At 33.6% G+C, this 16,045-nt stretch overlaps 1 protein-coding gene across 1 annotated transcript; it reads right to left on the bottom strand.

Moving 5' to 3' along the window:
- Positions 1-14,710: 14,710 nt before the first annotated feature.
- On the bottom strand, positions 14,711-15,790 carry LOC120159287 (homeobox-leucine zipper protein ANTHOCYANINLESS 2-like). The gene is made up of 3 exons (XM_039169920.1): positions 15,527-15,790; positions 14,960-15,241; positions 14,711-14,869 (listed from the first exon to the last, which is right to left on the bottom strand). The coding sequence occupies exons 1-3, from the start codon at positions 15,782-15,784 to the stop codon at positions 14,711-14,713; spliced, it is 699 nt and encodes a 232-aa protein (XP_039025851.1). The 5' UTR covers positions 15,785-15,790.
- Between the last annotated feature and the right edge of the window lie 255 nt (positions 15,791-16,045).

Genomic DNA, 16,045 nt, shown 5'->3' with positions numbered 1-16,045 from the left:
ATGAAGAAAACAAATGGAAAAAAGAGCTTGTTTTTGGATGATTTCTAATGGAAATACTTAAGCCTATTTATAGTTGAGTTTTAAGAACTAAACTTATAAATAACCTAATATTTTAGGGACCAAAGATGAAATTCTCATGTGCACAAGTTACCAAAGATGAATTTTCCAATGTGTAAAAGTTAGCCATCAACCAATGTGTACAAGTTGGCCTATGACTTTAATGATACCAATTAAATAGTTAAATTGCCATATTAATGAAAATTTGAAAATAGTGGTCATTTTGGCACCAATCCTATAGTTAGATAGTCATTTAAGTAGTTTACACTTTAAAATATAAAATAATAAACTTATTTTAATTTGTTTTAAAATTTAAAAATGTTAAATTTATTTAAAAATATAAAAATATTAAACTTATTTTGCTTTGTTTTAAAATATAAAAAATATTAAAAATTAAATATTTTTATTTCTTTATTTTTCTATTTCTAATGATATTATGAGTTAAATAGACATCGTAGTAATAACTCAAACCAGATAAATTAGTTGGCTTAATCACTATGGTGTTGTTTATCACCTAGGAGAACCCATGATTAATCCACTAAATATGCAGCTTCTCTTTTGTTTATTTTCTATCCAATTAAAGATAATAAATGTTCTTTTGTTTATTTTCTATCCAATTAAAGATAATAAATGTTATCGTAGGATTGAATAAAAAATAAAATTAATAAAATATTTCAATCAAGTAGTGACATGTGTCACTAACGACGTGTGTCACAATTATATATTGACTTGTGTCACTTCCAGATTATACGATTAATTTATTAAATTAAATTTAAATTATGACTAAATCGATAAAATATATAAATTTTAAAAATCAAATATGTAATTATACTAATTTTTAAAAGCCGCATTCTGTTAAATGTAATAGCATGTAACTTGATTGAGTAATTTATATGGACCTATTGACAAAATTAAAAGTGTTGTGGTCATATCGAGACTAATATCATAGTTAAACAGTCATTTGAGTAGTTTACGCTGGAATAAACATGCACTTGGAACCTTGCTTGAATTCTAAGCTCTCTCTTTCTAGCGTCGTAAACATTAATCAATGGTGGAAATAACCAAGTGAATGAAAATATTTGCAAGTGAATGAAAATATTTGCTTGAAAATATTTGCAAGTTAATGAAAATAAACAGAAAATTTCGATTTTCTACTAATAAGATAAAAACATATAACATACCAATAGCGACACCTTAAACGTATTCCCGGTACAGTTTGTTAAAAATAACTAATTTCGATTAAAGGGCTTCCTTTTTCCACACTCTTCAATTTGATACTTTATTTACCACTTTATTCATGCAATTACTGATTAAAATCTAGGAAACGACTATCGATTAATTTAACAAATAAAAATTAACATGATATAAATCTCGAATAATTTAATCAATAAAATATTCATTTATAAAATATTTTATTGTTAGACTTTAAAAAACTGGTTTAAAATCCGAGGATGTTACAAAAATATTTATGTTGCGGCCGACTTTCGGTTGGAATTGGAATTGGGCTACAATTTGAAATAATGGGTTAGAGTCACCATCGATCATTTTAAAAATATTTAGGTAGATCGAACACCATCTTACCTGATCTGCGTTTTACCAGAAACGTGTCAGATTCGGGAGTCGATTACGGTCAAGGAAGGATTAACACCCTTGAACCGCCCTTTCTGTACAAATTAATTTGTCGGTTATCTTTAATTGTGAAAATTAAAATTTAAATTAAAATTTAAAAATTTGATTTAATTACCTTTGATCGATTGAAAATATCTCTAGAAAGTAAAAAAATGTTAGATTATAAAAAAAATGAAAAAAGAAAAAAATATTAGTATTAATATAATAATAATAATAAAATAAATACAATAGATAACAAAGATAAATAAAAATTAATAAAAAATAGAAAAAATAATAAAATAAAATTTTAAAAAATAAATTCACGTGAGTTACATGCAAATGGGTTAGTTTTAAAAGGTTTTGGAAAGATAAATAAAAGTAGGTTTCGATTAACAGGAAAAAAATATTAAAATACAGAAAGGTGGAGACAGGTAGGGCCCACCAATGATTTGGTATGATGCTAACCTGATTTTTTTGCTGGATTTTAAACATGATAGTACCGAACAGAGACACGAAACAATATGAAAACAAAACACGTACGATTTGCATGTCAACCTTCATTAATTTGAATCGAAAACTCCGGTGTTGAGCGGTTGTTGAATGCGTCGGCCTTCCAGTTTGGAAGTGATTTCAACATATCAGACCGAGCCCCTCCATGGCGCTTTGCTTAGCAGCTCTTTCTTTGGATTTCTCATCCCATATGCACAAACTTTGTTAACGGTGGTACATGTAACTGAGTTCGGTATTCCTGCACCTAGCGCAGCCTGTCTAGCTGGAGCCTCACCCAGATTTGCACCGAGTACATTGCCAAAGAAAACTTCTTGCACAAGTGACGCATCAACATTTTCTCTTTTAAGAGCAGCTTCTATAGCTATTGACCCCAGCTTGGTGGCAGGTAAAGATGACAAAGAGCCAAGAAATCCACCCATTGGAGTACATGCAACACCAACAACACAAACATCTCTCGGCTTTATAGAATCTGAAGATGCTGCTGCTACTGGAGCCATAGGTGAATATAAAATGGGTCTGTGGATAGTTTTGTTGAAAATAATTGAAGCAGAAATGAGGGAGATGATGCCTGGGATAAATGGTAAAGTTTGAAGCTTCGGGTCCCCCACCGTTTTCGCTTTTCGTCTGTGTCTCTCCCCTTTAAAATCAGCATGTTTGTTGAATATATAGGGGAAAGGAAGCGGTATGTAATGGCCAGAGATTATGGCCGGATTTTTAGGGGTGTAGTGGTATAGTTGTGATACGTGGGGGGTTAAACATGGTTGTTAGGTAGTGTTTGAGTGGATGAGGTAATGGTGGGGTAATATATGGGGTTTACAAAAAATAAAAATAAAAATAAATAAATAATATAATATAATATAATATAATAATTTTATAGATTCGGATAAAAATGAGTGTCTATAATTTAATATATTACCCTCAACTAATATTTCATGTAGGATATTACAAAAAAAAGTTCAGTTTAATTACTTTACACAAAATGTGTATAAAAAATAAACTTAAATTTTATATTATAATTCGAGCTGACTATATTAATGTTCATTTTTTTATAATTCTAGAAATACTATATTCTAAATTTAGTTAAGATGACTAATATCTTAATCATTGCAAAAGTATGATACAAATATGATGTAATATAATATGAAAAATATTAATACTAGTTTAAAGTATCTGTAATTGAAGTAATTTTAAGATTCATTAATTGATAAGATAATCAATGATATTTATATTATATCATTTTATTTAATTCAAAATTTAATATATTTATTTTAAAAATACAACATTTCGTCCCTTAATAAAAACTGTGATAAAAATTGAAGTAATATAAATAAATTAAAATTGGATAATAACAATGATTTTTATTAAAATAAAGAATCAATTGACATTAAGACTTAGGTCAGTGAATCTAATTTAATAACATTGTTTTGTTATACCTTTAAATTGATAACAAATTTATTATTTGTTAATAAGTTTTTACGATAAAAACATCATATATATCTTTTATATATAGATAGAGAGAGATATATATATATATTTTCTTTTTAAAACTTAAGAAGCTCTTATGATTAACCGGTGACGATAATATTTCTAGTGTAGGTCATCAATCGCGTGTATTTCTTATATATTATTTATTTTTATATATTGTATATCTGTTTTTTCCTTTTTTTAGTTTTTAATAATTTTATTTATATAGTATTTTTAATGGTATATTTTCGGTCTTATGATCATTTTTTTGTTTTATCTTTTAGGGTTAGATTGGATTTTGATATGAGATTTGTGTTCATGATTTGTTTAATATCTTATTGTGATTTATTTGTTGATATAGACAAATTTGTTCATATCTATATTCTGTTTTGAATTTTTGGATAGATTTTAACATTTTCCTTGTATGATCATTGTATGATACTGATTGTATGATACTGAATGATTAATTTATTATATCAATAGTTATTAAAAATATTCTAATTATGTATTTAATTAGAACTTATTGTTGAGTTAATTGATTGACGGATTTGGCCAAGAGGGGGTGAATTGGCAATTAAAAATTTGGTGGAAGCTTTTGCAGAAAATTGAAAGTAATTGCACAGCGATTTAGAGTGGTTCGACTTTCTCAATCAAAGTCTACGTCCACTACCTTAGCTATCCACACTAAGGATTTTCCAACAAATTCACTAATTTGTTCTTTCTTTTGAGGCCAAAGAGATAACCTTACAACACCCTCAAGAATATACCCCAATTCTTGAGAACACTCTTTCCCAAAGAGAAGATTACAAATTTGCAAACTTACAAGGAAAACCTCACAAGGTAAGATGTTTGCACAATTCTAGAACAAGAAAAGAACACTCAAAGATAATTACAAATGAGCACAAATGGTGTTCTTGAAAGCAAAATGAATATTGAAAGGAAAATTGGCTTGATTTGCACAAACTTGGTGTTTGAAGCTTTCTCTCTTGTTTCTCTATATTTTCTTATTGATCAAGGGCTTCAGAACTTGTTTAAATACACCTTGAATCACTTCTGAACGTTGGGGATAATTAATGAAGATAATATAGTCGTTTAAGTGTGAAAACATTAATAAAATGCTTGGAGCGTGGGGGAATCGGTTCCCCCTCATAGGGGATCGGTTCCTTAAGTATACAATTCAAATATTTCGACCGTTGAACAGGGGGGAATCGGTACCCCCTATGGGGGAATCGATTCCCTCCGAGCATTCTGGAAATCTCGGAGCCAAACCATTCAGGGGGGAATCGGTACCCCCTTGGGGAGGAATCGGTTCCCTCTGAGCAATCTGGAATTTTGGCTTTGAAATGGTTCGAAATACTTTGAAAGATTATTTTGAAATTGTTTTAAGATTAAAACTTAATTTACACTTAAGTAAGGATTAAAAATGATTTTTGAAATATTTGGAGTAATGTTTTGATATTCGAATAATATATCGAATATACTTAGAAAATCATTTGGAAAATCTTAAAATTCATTTAACTTAATTTGTTATATCGAAATATCAAAATGTTTTCAACAATCTCCCCCTTTTTGATATAACAAAACATTTTAGTAATTTTAAGATTTGAAATCAAGTTTTGAAATTACTCCCCCTTACTTTAACACTTCTCCCATTTATCATTTTAAAACACACTTAAAACACACACTTCTCCCCCTTTTTGTTAAATCAAAAAGATTCAAAGAAACGTGAAAAACATTTAGCCAATTGATTAGGTATATGTATGCATAAGCTGCTAAGATCACAATCAAGAGAAACGTTAGCCATTATTCCATAATCAATATTCATAAACAATGTGATATGGTAAAATTGGTCATATTGCTAATAATGATGTAAATGATGCAATAATGAATAAATCACACCAAACATATAAGTTCACACCATCCATAATCCAAACAAATTCACAATCCACAAATTCAAACATTCCAAAATATTCAAAATGTTAAAACAATAAGTTTGGAGTTCAAAGTAAAACATTTAATCACATATCCGGATCAGGAGGAGGAAAACGAGCTCGCATAGCGGCCATTTCGTTAGTGAGGTCATTAATACGTGCGTTGGTTGCTTCATTATTTGCACGTATTTCCCGAAGAATTTCTAATTGTTGAGTTCCCATTGTGGATAAATGAGACTCTATAGAATTAAAGCGTGAATCCATGGTCGCATATCGGTAATCAAATGTCTCCATAAAAGATTGAAAATATGGAGGCATTGAGTCGATTGTTGTGCTTGCTCTTCGGGCTGCTCCTCGGGCTGCTCAGGTTCATCTTCAGCTTCATCGATGTCTCGCATTAATTGCTCAAGCTCAAGATCTTCGTCAGCTTCGGGTGGAGCTTGTGAAGAACTAGCTCCCGGAGTAGTTGCAGAAGATCGAACCCATTCACCGGATTCTTTATTTTTGACCCATCCCGCTCTTGTTAAAGAAAGAAGATTGATTTGTTTCTTAAGAGGAAAAGCGGCATCTAGACCAACTCGATGCTCGGCTTTAGAAAAGAGATTACTAAGGATACAACCGTAAACTAGTGAAGAACAGAGTTTCTTATTTGGCACTAGGTTAACGGTTTCAACGATCTCAGCAAAGATAATCTCGGAAAGGTTTATTTTTATGTTATGTTCAAAACAATGCAACCACCAAAGGTCTAAAGCTCTGAGAGTAGAATAACGACCCCCGGATGGTCGAAACCACCAAGTGATCATAAGATGAAGAAAACGCTCATGAAGATCTAGAACACTTGCACTATCATTTCGTTTATATCGTGAGCCTAAAACTTGTTTTTCATTTGATAAACCTTCATTATCCAAGCCTAAGACATTGGCTATGTAATCCGGATCAAGATGGAAATATTGACCTAGGAGGTAGGAACGTACTCCTATGGTTTTGGTTTTGTCACGATTTTTGATACAAACGGCATTACAGTAGAAGATACGAACAAGTTGATGATAGACAACGGGTTCAAGTTCGAAAAGTTTATCAAATTTCCATTCGTGCAATATAGGGAGATATTTAAAGTTAATAACAACCATAGCTTGAAGAGATGTGATACGTTCTTCCCTAATCTTATACGAGTCAAAATATTGGTAAAACCAATAACGATAATCTTTAGGACCCGGTTGATTGAAACAAGAATTTTGGATAGTCAAGTTAGGATCAAGATTTGGAATAGGATTTTGAGGAATATGAGGAGGATTTGGTTGACGACTAGAACGACTAGATGAAGACCTAGCACGTTTAGGATTAAACATGGTGAAGGAAATCATAATAGATTGGATAACCTACAATTTTAAAAACAAATGTATGTAATTCAATTAATCCCAAAACTCAATTGAGTCCTCAATATTTCAAGGTTCTCTAAATCAATCCCATGTTCAAAATCAATGAAATAGAGAGTTTAGACAAATTTACCTTGAAAGATGAAGATTGAGGGGATTTAGATGTTGTTTGCATGATTTTAATGATGATTGCAAGTTTATGAGATGATATTTGAAGTGAATTCCGATTAAAATCAATGATTTGAGGCAAGAATGGAGATTTGAGTGTTTGACGGTGAGAAACGGCGGAATAGGTTTTGGGGTGTTCTGCCCGATTTTAACAGAACCCCAGGGGGGTATCGATTCCCCTGTGGGGGGAATCAGTTCTCCTTCAAAGGGGGAATCGGTTCCCTCATGGGGGGATCGATTCCCTCTGCACCAAAATGCTAAAATCTGATTTTTAAGCACACAAAATGCTAAATTAATCTTCTCTAGTGGTATAGGCAACTCATATATTGAAAAATAATTATGTTCAAACAATTAAATTAATCTTTAATCAATTTTTGAACATAAAGTTAATTTTTCATCAAGAATCATAAACTCCCCCTAACTAATAGCAATGAATGCAATCAAAAATTACTATTATGAGCATTTTTCAGTATTTATTAAAAGTGCTGAATTATTTTAAACACTAAGTGAAGATAGGTCAGTTAAACCTAATTCTCTCCTAAGTGTCCAAAACCTTTCCTTATCTAAGGGTTTTGTAAAAATATCCACTAATTGATGCAAAGTATCAACAAATTCTAGAACTACATCTTCCTTAGTGACATGGTCTCTAATGAAGTGATGTCTAATTTCAATGTGTTTAGTTCTAGAGTGTTGAATGGGATTTTTAGTGAGACAAATAGCACTAGTATTGTCACACTTGATAGGAATAGTACCTACTTCAATTCCATAATCAAAAGTTGTTGTTTCATCCATAAAACTTGTGCACAACAACTACCGGCTGAAATATATTCCGCTTCAGTGGTAGATAATGCAACACAATTTTGTTTCTTTGAAAACCAAGAAATCAGCATATTTCCAAGGAATTGGCAAGTACCGGAGGTGCTTTTCCTATCTAATTTACATCCTCCATAATCCGCATCAGAAAAAGAATGCAAGCTAAAGCTAGAGTCTCTAGGATACCAAAGTCCTAAACTAGGAGTGTCCTTAAGGTATCTAAAGATTCTCTTAACAGCTAGTAAATGTGATTCCTTAGGACATGATTGAAATCTAGCACATAAGCAAACACTAAACATAATGTCCGGTCTACTTGCAGTTAGATAAAGCAAAGAGCCAATCATTGACCTATATAATTTAACATCTACATTTACCTCCTTCATCTAAGTCAAGCTTTGTTGAAGAGCTCATTGGAGTGTCATGAGGTTTCCCATTTTCCAGTCCAAACTTCTTGAGCATATCTTTGACGTACTTAGCTTGATTAATGAAGATGCCATATTTTCTTTGCTTGATTTGGAGTCCCAAGAAAAATGAGAGCTCCCCCATCATGCTCATCTCAAACTCACTTTGTATTAGCTTAGAAAATTCTTGGCAAAGAACATCATTAGTAGAACCAAATATTATATCATCAACATAAATTTGAACTACTAATAAATCTTTACCTTTATGCTTTAAAAACAATGTAGTGTCAACCATTCCTTTTGAAAAACCTTTTTCATTTAAAAAATTTGTCAATCTTTCATACCAAGCTCTAGGAGCTTGTTTTAAACCATAAAGAGCTTTTGTCAATTTAAGAACATGATCTGGAAATTTTGAATCTTCAAAACCTGGAGGTTGTTCCACATACACTTATTCTTTTATAAAAACCATTTAAAATGCACTTTTAACATCCATTTGATATAATTTAAATTCATGAAAACATGCAAATGCTAATAACATTCTAATTGCTTCCATCCTAGCTACGGGAGCATATGTTTCATCATAGTCTATGCCCTCTTCTTGAGTATACCCTTAAGCAACAAGTCTAGCCTTGTTTCTCACTATATTACCACTCTCATCAAGCTTATTCCTAAATACCCATCTAGTACCTACAGTAGATTTATTACTAGGCCTTTCAACTAATGTCCATACTTTACTTCTCTCAAATTGATTTAATTCTTCTTGCATAACCATAATCCAATGTTCATCATTTAATGCTTCTTTAATATTCTTAGGCTCTATGCATGAAATAAATGCAACATAATTACAAATATTTCTAAGAGAAGATCGAGTTGTTACCCCTTTGGATGGATCACCTATAATCTCACCACCTTGACATAGTTGTACTCTCTTGGATAAGATACTTCCCTTTCTTCAATGGTTGGATTCTCAAGAGGATCATGAGTTTCCTCATTTTTCGTTTCTTCCTTTGATGATGGTTCTCCAACTTCATGTCTAACATCATTTGTATTTATAATACCTACATCATCATTCACACAAGAATCCTTCCTTGGAAGGGGATTATCATCGAAAACAACATGTATAGACTCTTCTACAACTAAAGTTCTTTATTAAATACTCGATAAGCTTTAGAATTTAAGGAGTAACCCAGAAAAATTCCTTCATCACTTTTAGCATCAAATTTGCCAAGGTTTTCTTTACTGTTGTTTAAAACAAAACATTTACATCCAAAAGGATGAAAATAGCTAATGTTAGGCTTTTTATTTTTGAAAATTTCATATGGAGTTTTCTTTAAAATTGGCCTAATCATTACTCGATTAACAACATAACAAGCAGTATTTGTGGCTTCCGCCCAAAATATTTTGGCAAATTATTTTCACAAAGCATGGTTCTAGCCATTTCTTCTAAAGTTCGATTTTTCCTCTCAACAACTCCATTTTGTTGAGGGGTTCTAGGTGCTGAAAAATTATGACTAATACCATTAGAATTACAAAATTCAATAAATCCAAGATTTTCAAATTCAGTGCCATGATCACTCCTAACACTAGTTATAGAGTAACCCTTTTCATTTTGGATTATTTTTGAAAATATGATGAACTGTTCTAATGCTTCATCTTTAGTACTTAAAAATAGAACCCAAGTATATCTAGAATAGTCATCTACCAAGACAAATGCATATTGTTTTCCACCCAAGCTAGTAGTCCTAGTTGGCCCAAAAAGATCTACATGGATCAATTGTAATACTCTACTAGTTGATACGTCATTAATGGATTTAAAAGAAACACACTTTTGTTTTCCTTTAGCACAAGCATCACAGATTTTATCATTATCAAATTTAAGCTTAGGCAACCCTTGAACTAAATCACCTTGAATTAGCCGTTGCAAAACACTCATACTAGCATGTCCTAGTCTCCTATGCCATAACCAACTATCATGTTCATCTTTAGCAACTAGGCATAAATTAGTCATATCAAAAGAATCTAAATGCACCATGTAAATGTTCCCTATTCTATGACCATAAGCATAATCCGATTAGATGCAATGTCAATGACTTTACAACCATTAATTTCAAATAAGACATTGAATCCTTTATCGCATAATTGACTAATACTCAATAGATTATGCTTTAATCCATTCACATATAAAACATTTTTAATTTGTATGGAAGAGGTATTACCTATTGTACCAATACCTTCAATGTGACCTTTTGAATTGTCTCCAAAAGTCACTTCTCCTCCATTTTTTGGCGTTAAGCTCAATGAACCAGCTTTTGTCTCCGGTCATGTGTCTTGAGCATCCACTATCAAGGTACCATGAATTTGAATTTGTTTCCCGTGCCTTGTAGCAATGCTCCTTTCCCTATAAACATAGATTAATTTTTGATTTTTGGTACCCAAATTTTTTGGGTCCATATTCATTAGTTTCCAAAATCCTAGTCCCCTTAGGTATCCATTTGTGTAGGATATTTTTATCTTTAGTAGTAATGAGTTCTTTAGGAACCCACATACTTCTAACGATTTTCCATTAGAGGTTCTTTGGGACCTCTATGATTGTAGTTTCTAAAACTTTTTTTAACAAAGTTGGATTTTGAATTTCCACCTTTTTCAAATGTTTTGTTCTAACTTTATCAAAAGAAGTTTTAAGATCATCAATTTCTTTTGATGATCATCATTGATCTTTGAAAGTAAATTTTGCAAATCTAAATTTTTCTTTTCAAACTCTTCTAGTTTGATTTGCAAATCTTTGATTTTACTTTCAAGATCGTTGTTGGTTTTGGATATGAGTTTGTTTTCATTTTTCAATTTTGAAACATCGTTTTTATATTTTAAAAATAATTTCTCATAATCCGAAGCCAACCCATTATATTCCTCTAATAACTCATCATAGGATAAATCCTCAAAATCGGATGAGTTAGAGGTTACCTTAGAATCTTCCCCAAATGCCATCAAGCACAGGTTAGCTACTTCTTGTTCCTCTTCATCGGAACTTTCTTCATCGCTCCATGTAGCCATATGAGCCTTGTGCTTATTCTTTGATTGACCCTTTTTCTTCAATTGTGGGCATTCGTAGCAAATGATTGGGTCCTTCTCTTTCGGTTCATTTTTTAGGCCTTCATTTCGTTTGAATTTTCTTCCTCGATAAGGTCTCATCATTTTTCTGAACCGTTTGGCAAACAATGCCATTTCCTCGTCATCGTCATCATTATTCGAATCACTCTCATCTTTTGTGGATTTGAGAGCAACTCCAATGTTTTTCTTCTTCTTCTTCTCCTTTGGTGTCTCGTCAATTTTGTCGAGGTCCACCTCATCTTCGAGCATCATTTCATGAGTGAGGAGTGACCCAATTAGCTCTTCAAGAGTTAAGGGCGTTAAGTCCTTAGACTCGATGATTGCCGTCTTCTTTGATTGCCACGATTTTGGGAGGGAGTAGACTAACTTCCTCACAAGCTTTTCATTTGAAATGATCTCTCCATATGATTTGAGACCATTGACAATCGTTGAAAATCTATCCGTCATAGCTTTGATATCTTCATTTGGTTTCATCCTTAAATTTTCATAGCTATGCGTTAGAATACTAATTTTAGATTTCTTTACCTCATCGGTACCTTCATGAGTGACTTGAAGTTTGTCCCATATTTCTTTGGCGGTTGTACACGATGAAACTCTTCCGTATTCATCTAGTCCAAGAGAACAAAAAATGATATGGATAGCTTTGGAGTTGAGCTGGAACATTCTTGTCTCTCCTTCACTCCACAACCTTGGATGAGTGAGAGGTTTGATGTATCATTCTTCTACAGCATTCCATGCTCCCATGTCACTTGCTTGAATGAAGTACATCATTCTATTCTTCCAATAAGCATAGTTAGCTCCATTGAAGAAAGGAGGCTTGTTGACGGGCATCGAATCGAGACCGGAGTCGAAGTTTGAAGCGGAGGCCATTGATGACTTTGATAATCGATATAACTCTTCCCGAATCGACTCAAGAGGCGATTAAACCTTCAAATTAGTTAGCCTATGATACCAATTATTGAGTTAATCGATTGACAGATTTGGCCAAGAGGGGGGTGAATTGGCAATTAAAAATTTGGTGGAAGCTTTTGCAGAAAATTGAAAGTAATTGCACAGCGATTTAGAGTGGTTCGACTTTCTCAATCAAAGTCTACGTCCACTACCTTAGCTATCCACACTAAGGATTTTCCAACAAATTCACTAATTTGTTCTTTCTTTTGAGGCCAAAGAGATAACCTTACAACACCCTCAAGAATATATCCCAATTCTTGAGAACACTCTTTCCCAAAGAGAAGATTACAAATTTGCAAACTTACAAGGAAAACCTCACAAGGTAAGATGTTTGCACAATTCTAGAACAAGAAAAGAACACTCAAAGATAATTACAAATGAGCACAAATGGTGTTCTTGAAAGCAAAATGAATATTGAAAGGAAAATTGGCTTGATTTGCACAAACTTGGTGTTTGATGCTTTCTCTCTTGTTTCTCTATATTTTCTTATTGATCAAGGGCTTCAGAACTTGTTTAAATACACCTTGAATCACTTCTGAACGTTGAGGATAATTAATGATGATAATATAGCCGTTTAAGTGTGAAAACATTTAATAAAAATGCTTAGAGCGTGGGGGGAATCGGTTCCCCCTCATAGGGGATCGGTTCCCTAAGTGTAAAATTCAAATATTTCGACCATTGAACAGGGGGGAATCGGTACCCCCTATGGGGGAATCGGTTCCCTCTGAGCATTCTGGAAATCTCGGAGCCAAACCATTCAGGGGGAATCGGTACCCCCTTGGGGAGGAATCGGTTCCCTCTGAGCAATCTGGAATTTTTGGCTTTGAAATGGTTCGAAATACTTTGAAAGATTATTTTGAAATTGTTTTAAGATTAAAACTTAATTTTACACTTAAGTAAGGATTAAAAATGATTTTTGAAATATTTGGAGTAATGTTTTGATATTCGAATAATTATATCGAATATACTTAGAAAATCATTTGGAAAATCTTAAAATTCATTTAACTTAATTTGTTATATCAAAATATCAAAATGTTTTCAACACTTATACTTTTAAATATTCTCTCTCCTATTTATATTAAAAAAAAATATTTTCTTAAATAAATAACTTGAATAACTTTCTTAACGTAAAAATTATTAAGGTAAACTACACCATATTCCATTAAACTTTAAGCGTTGTATCGTTTATATCATTGAACTTTTAATTTTTTCAATTATAACACTGAACTTTGATTTTCGTTTCAATTATACCAATAGCTTGTTAAATTGTTAATAGTAAGATCAAAACGATATAACTTTGGATAGGTGTTCACGTTGTTAGCCGTTGGCCACGTTGGAGGCAGTCGTTGGCCACGTTGGAGGCGGCCATTAGCCACATCATTATGTCATTAATGATAATATTTCTTTTCTTTTTAAAACTTAAGAAGCTTGTTTCTTATGATTAACCGATGACGATAATATTTCTAGGGCATAATGCAAATAAATACCTCTAACATTTGACAGTATATGCAAATATGCCCCTATTGTTTTTTTTAGAACATTTGACCCCACAATGTTTTATTTTGATTCAAAAGTCGCCCCGTTGGATGGAAATCGTTAGTCAACTGATGGTCAACGCTCCAACTAACTAAGCAAGCACATGTGGAGACAACTGATGACATGGCTTGTCCACATCACTAATGTATGCTCATGTGGAATTGACACGTCAGATTTTTTTGTTAAAAAATTAATATTTTTTTTGAGAATTTTGTACTAATGAGAGAACGACATGTGTCACTCTCCCTCTTTAACTTTAATTCCGTACACGACAATGGTTTCTTCTTCTTCCTACTCTTTGTTCTCCCTCTTCATCGACCTGGGAACTTTCACCGTGATGATAGCGTCCAAAACTTGCCCATCAGATTATGATATATTTTTGTTTATCACTGTGTTTATTTTGATTGTTCAGGGAACTAGCGAGCATTATACTCGACAAGCTTCGATTATGGGCAACGTTCAACAATGGCGTCGACGACAATGTTGCAAAGAGTAGAGCTATTTGGCCGAACATGACAGCCTGCCACCACTCGTATGGCCGACCGGATCTTCTGGTTTACTGTTGCCCACCGGAATTCGAGAAATCGATACCCTTTGTTGATTTCGAATTCCCCGATCCTCGGTCGCTGGTTAGAGTTTGTCGTCCAACTCAGCTTTTGAACGAGAGCTAATTGCCAAAAACAAAAACGCATTATAGATAATGAAGTCGTTGCCCTACGACGACGCTCAAAGCTTCATCCGTCAAGCTGAGTTACACTGCCAGTTCTACACCGGCGTGTACGAGCAACTAAACCACTCCGACTCCTCGGTGAACATCCACCGTACATGGTTGTTTTTCCCCTGGCACCGCATGATGATATACTTCCACGAACGAATCCTCAGTAGCTTCATTGACGACGACTCGTTCACGTTGCCATTTTGGGCTTGGGATATCCCCAAAGGAATGCTGATACCAGATTATTACGTCAACAAGAAGTTAACTTTCTTTCATACGGAGCGCGATTTCTCGCATTTTCCACCACGTGATTTTGCTTACATCACCGATCAAAATCATCCCCATGTGAGCAACGATGAACAAACTGATGTGAACTTGAAGTTTATGTATACTCAAATGGTCTCTGGCGCGAGAAAAACGGAGTTGTTCATGGGATGTGCATATAAAGCACACGACAGATGTGCATATAAGGCATAAATCACCACCGTTCATAACCACGAGCATGGCTGGGATGTCAACGGGCGCGTACACCACGAGCGACCCCACCGCATCGATGCATGTCTCATGCAGTATCATCATGCTGCTCTGGTTCGAGTTCATGGCCTACACCCAAAAGAAGAAAACAACAAAAACATAAAGCTTTTGATCAGAAAACGCTAAAATGAAAGGTGAAAAAGGTTACAAGCGTCCTATACATTGAATATTCAAAATAAAGTTTTATAATCAGCACACGTTATAGTAACATTTCATGAAATCTTTTTATCTTCATAGATAATTCAATTCCCAGATTTGTCGTTTCAGTTTTTCATTTTCATCACTAAACTATGACCCTATTCGTTGCAAGGTGTTTTTCTTATTAGAGATAGGAAAGGTTGTGAGGAATTTTACACTGGCACGGAGGAGGGAGATGCAGTTGCCGTGATCTTGGCCTTTGGCGATGTAGCTCATCTCTTGCATTGGACCACCATTGGACAAGATGTCCCACTCGCTTCTCAGCCGTTCATCGCGTAGGAAATCGAACAATCTTTGATTAGACACCAGCAACCAAACCGAAGTAGCGGCGCTCAACACAATGCCCGGTGGCTCACCAGGATCGTCCACGCTCTTACGAGTCATAACCCTAACATCCTCATCGACGTTCCCCATGTTCAACTTGTTTAATTTGTGAGCCGTGGAGGTGCACACTCTGTTGAAAATTGGCACACCAAATTGCATCAATTGTCAACATTATGGGTGGCAATTTGGTGGCATTAATGGGGTGGGGTGGCAAAATTGGTCAAATTTGGCCACCAAATTGTTGAAAATTTTGGATGGTAAAACTATGCAATTAGTCATTATAATTTAGGGTATTTACAAATTAGTCCTTAAAGTTTCAACTATAAATACCCTAGCTCATTTAGCTTCAAA

The sequence above is a fragment of the Hibiscus syriacus genome, unplaced genomic scaffold (genome assembly GCF_006381635.1).
Source record: "Hibiscus syriacus cultivar Baekdansim isolate YM2019G1 unplaced genomic scaffold, ASM638163v2 tig00111356_pilon, whole genome shotgun sequence".
Taxonomy (NCBI): Eukaryota; Viridiplantae; Streptophyta; class Magnoliopsida; order Malvales; family Malvaceae; genus Hibiscus; species Hibiscus syriacus.
Note: the sequence above shows the minus strand (reverse complement) of the source record. Positions and strands in the feature narration are given on the sequence as shown.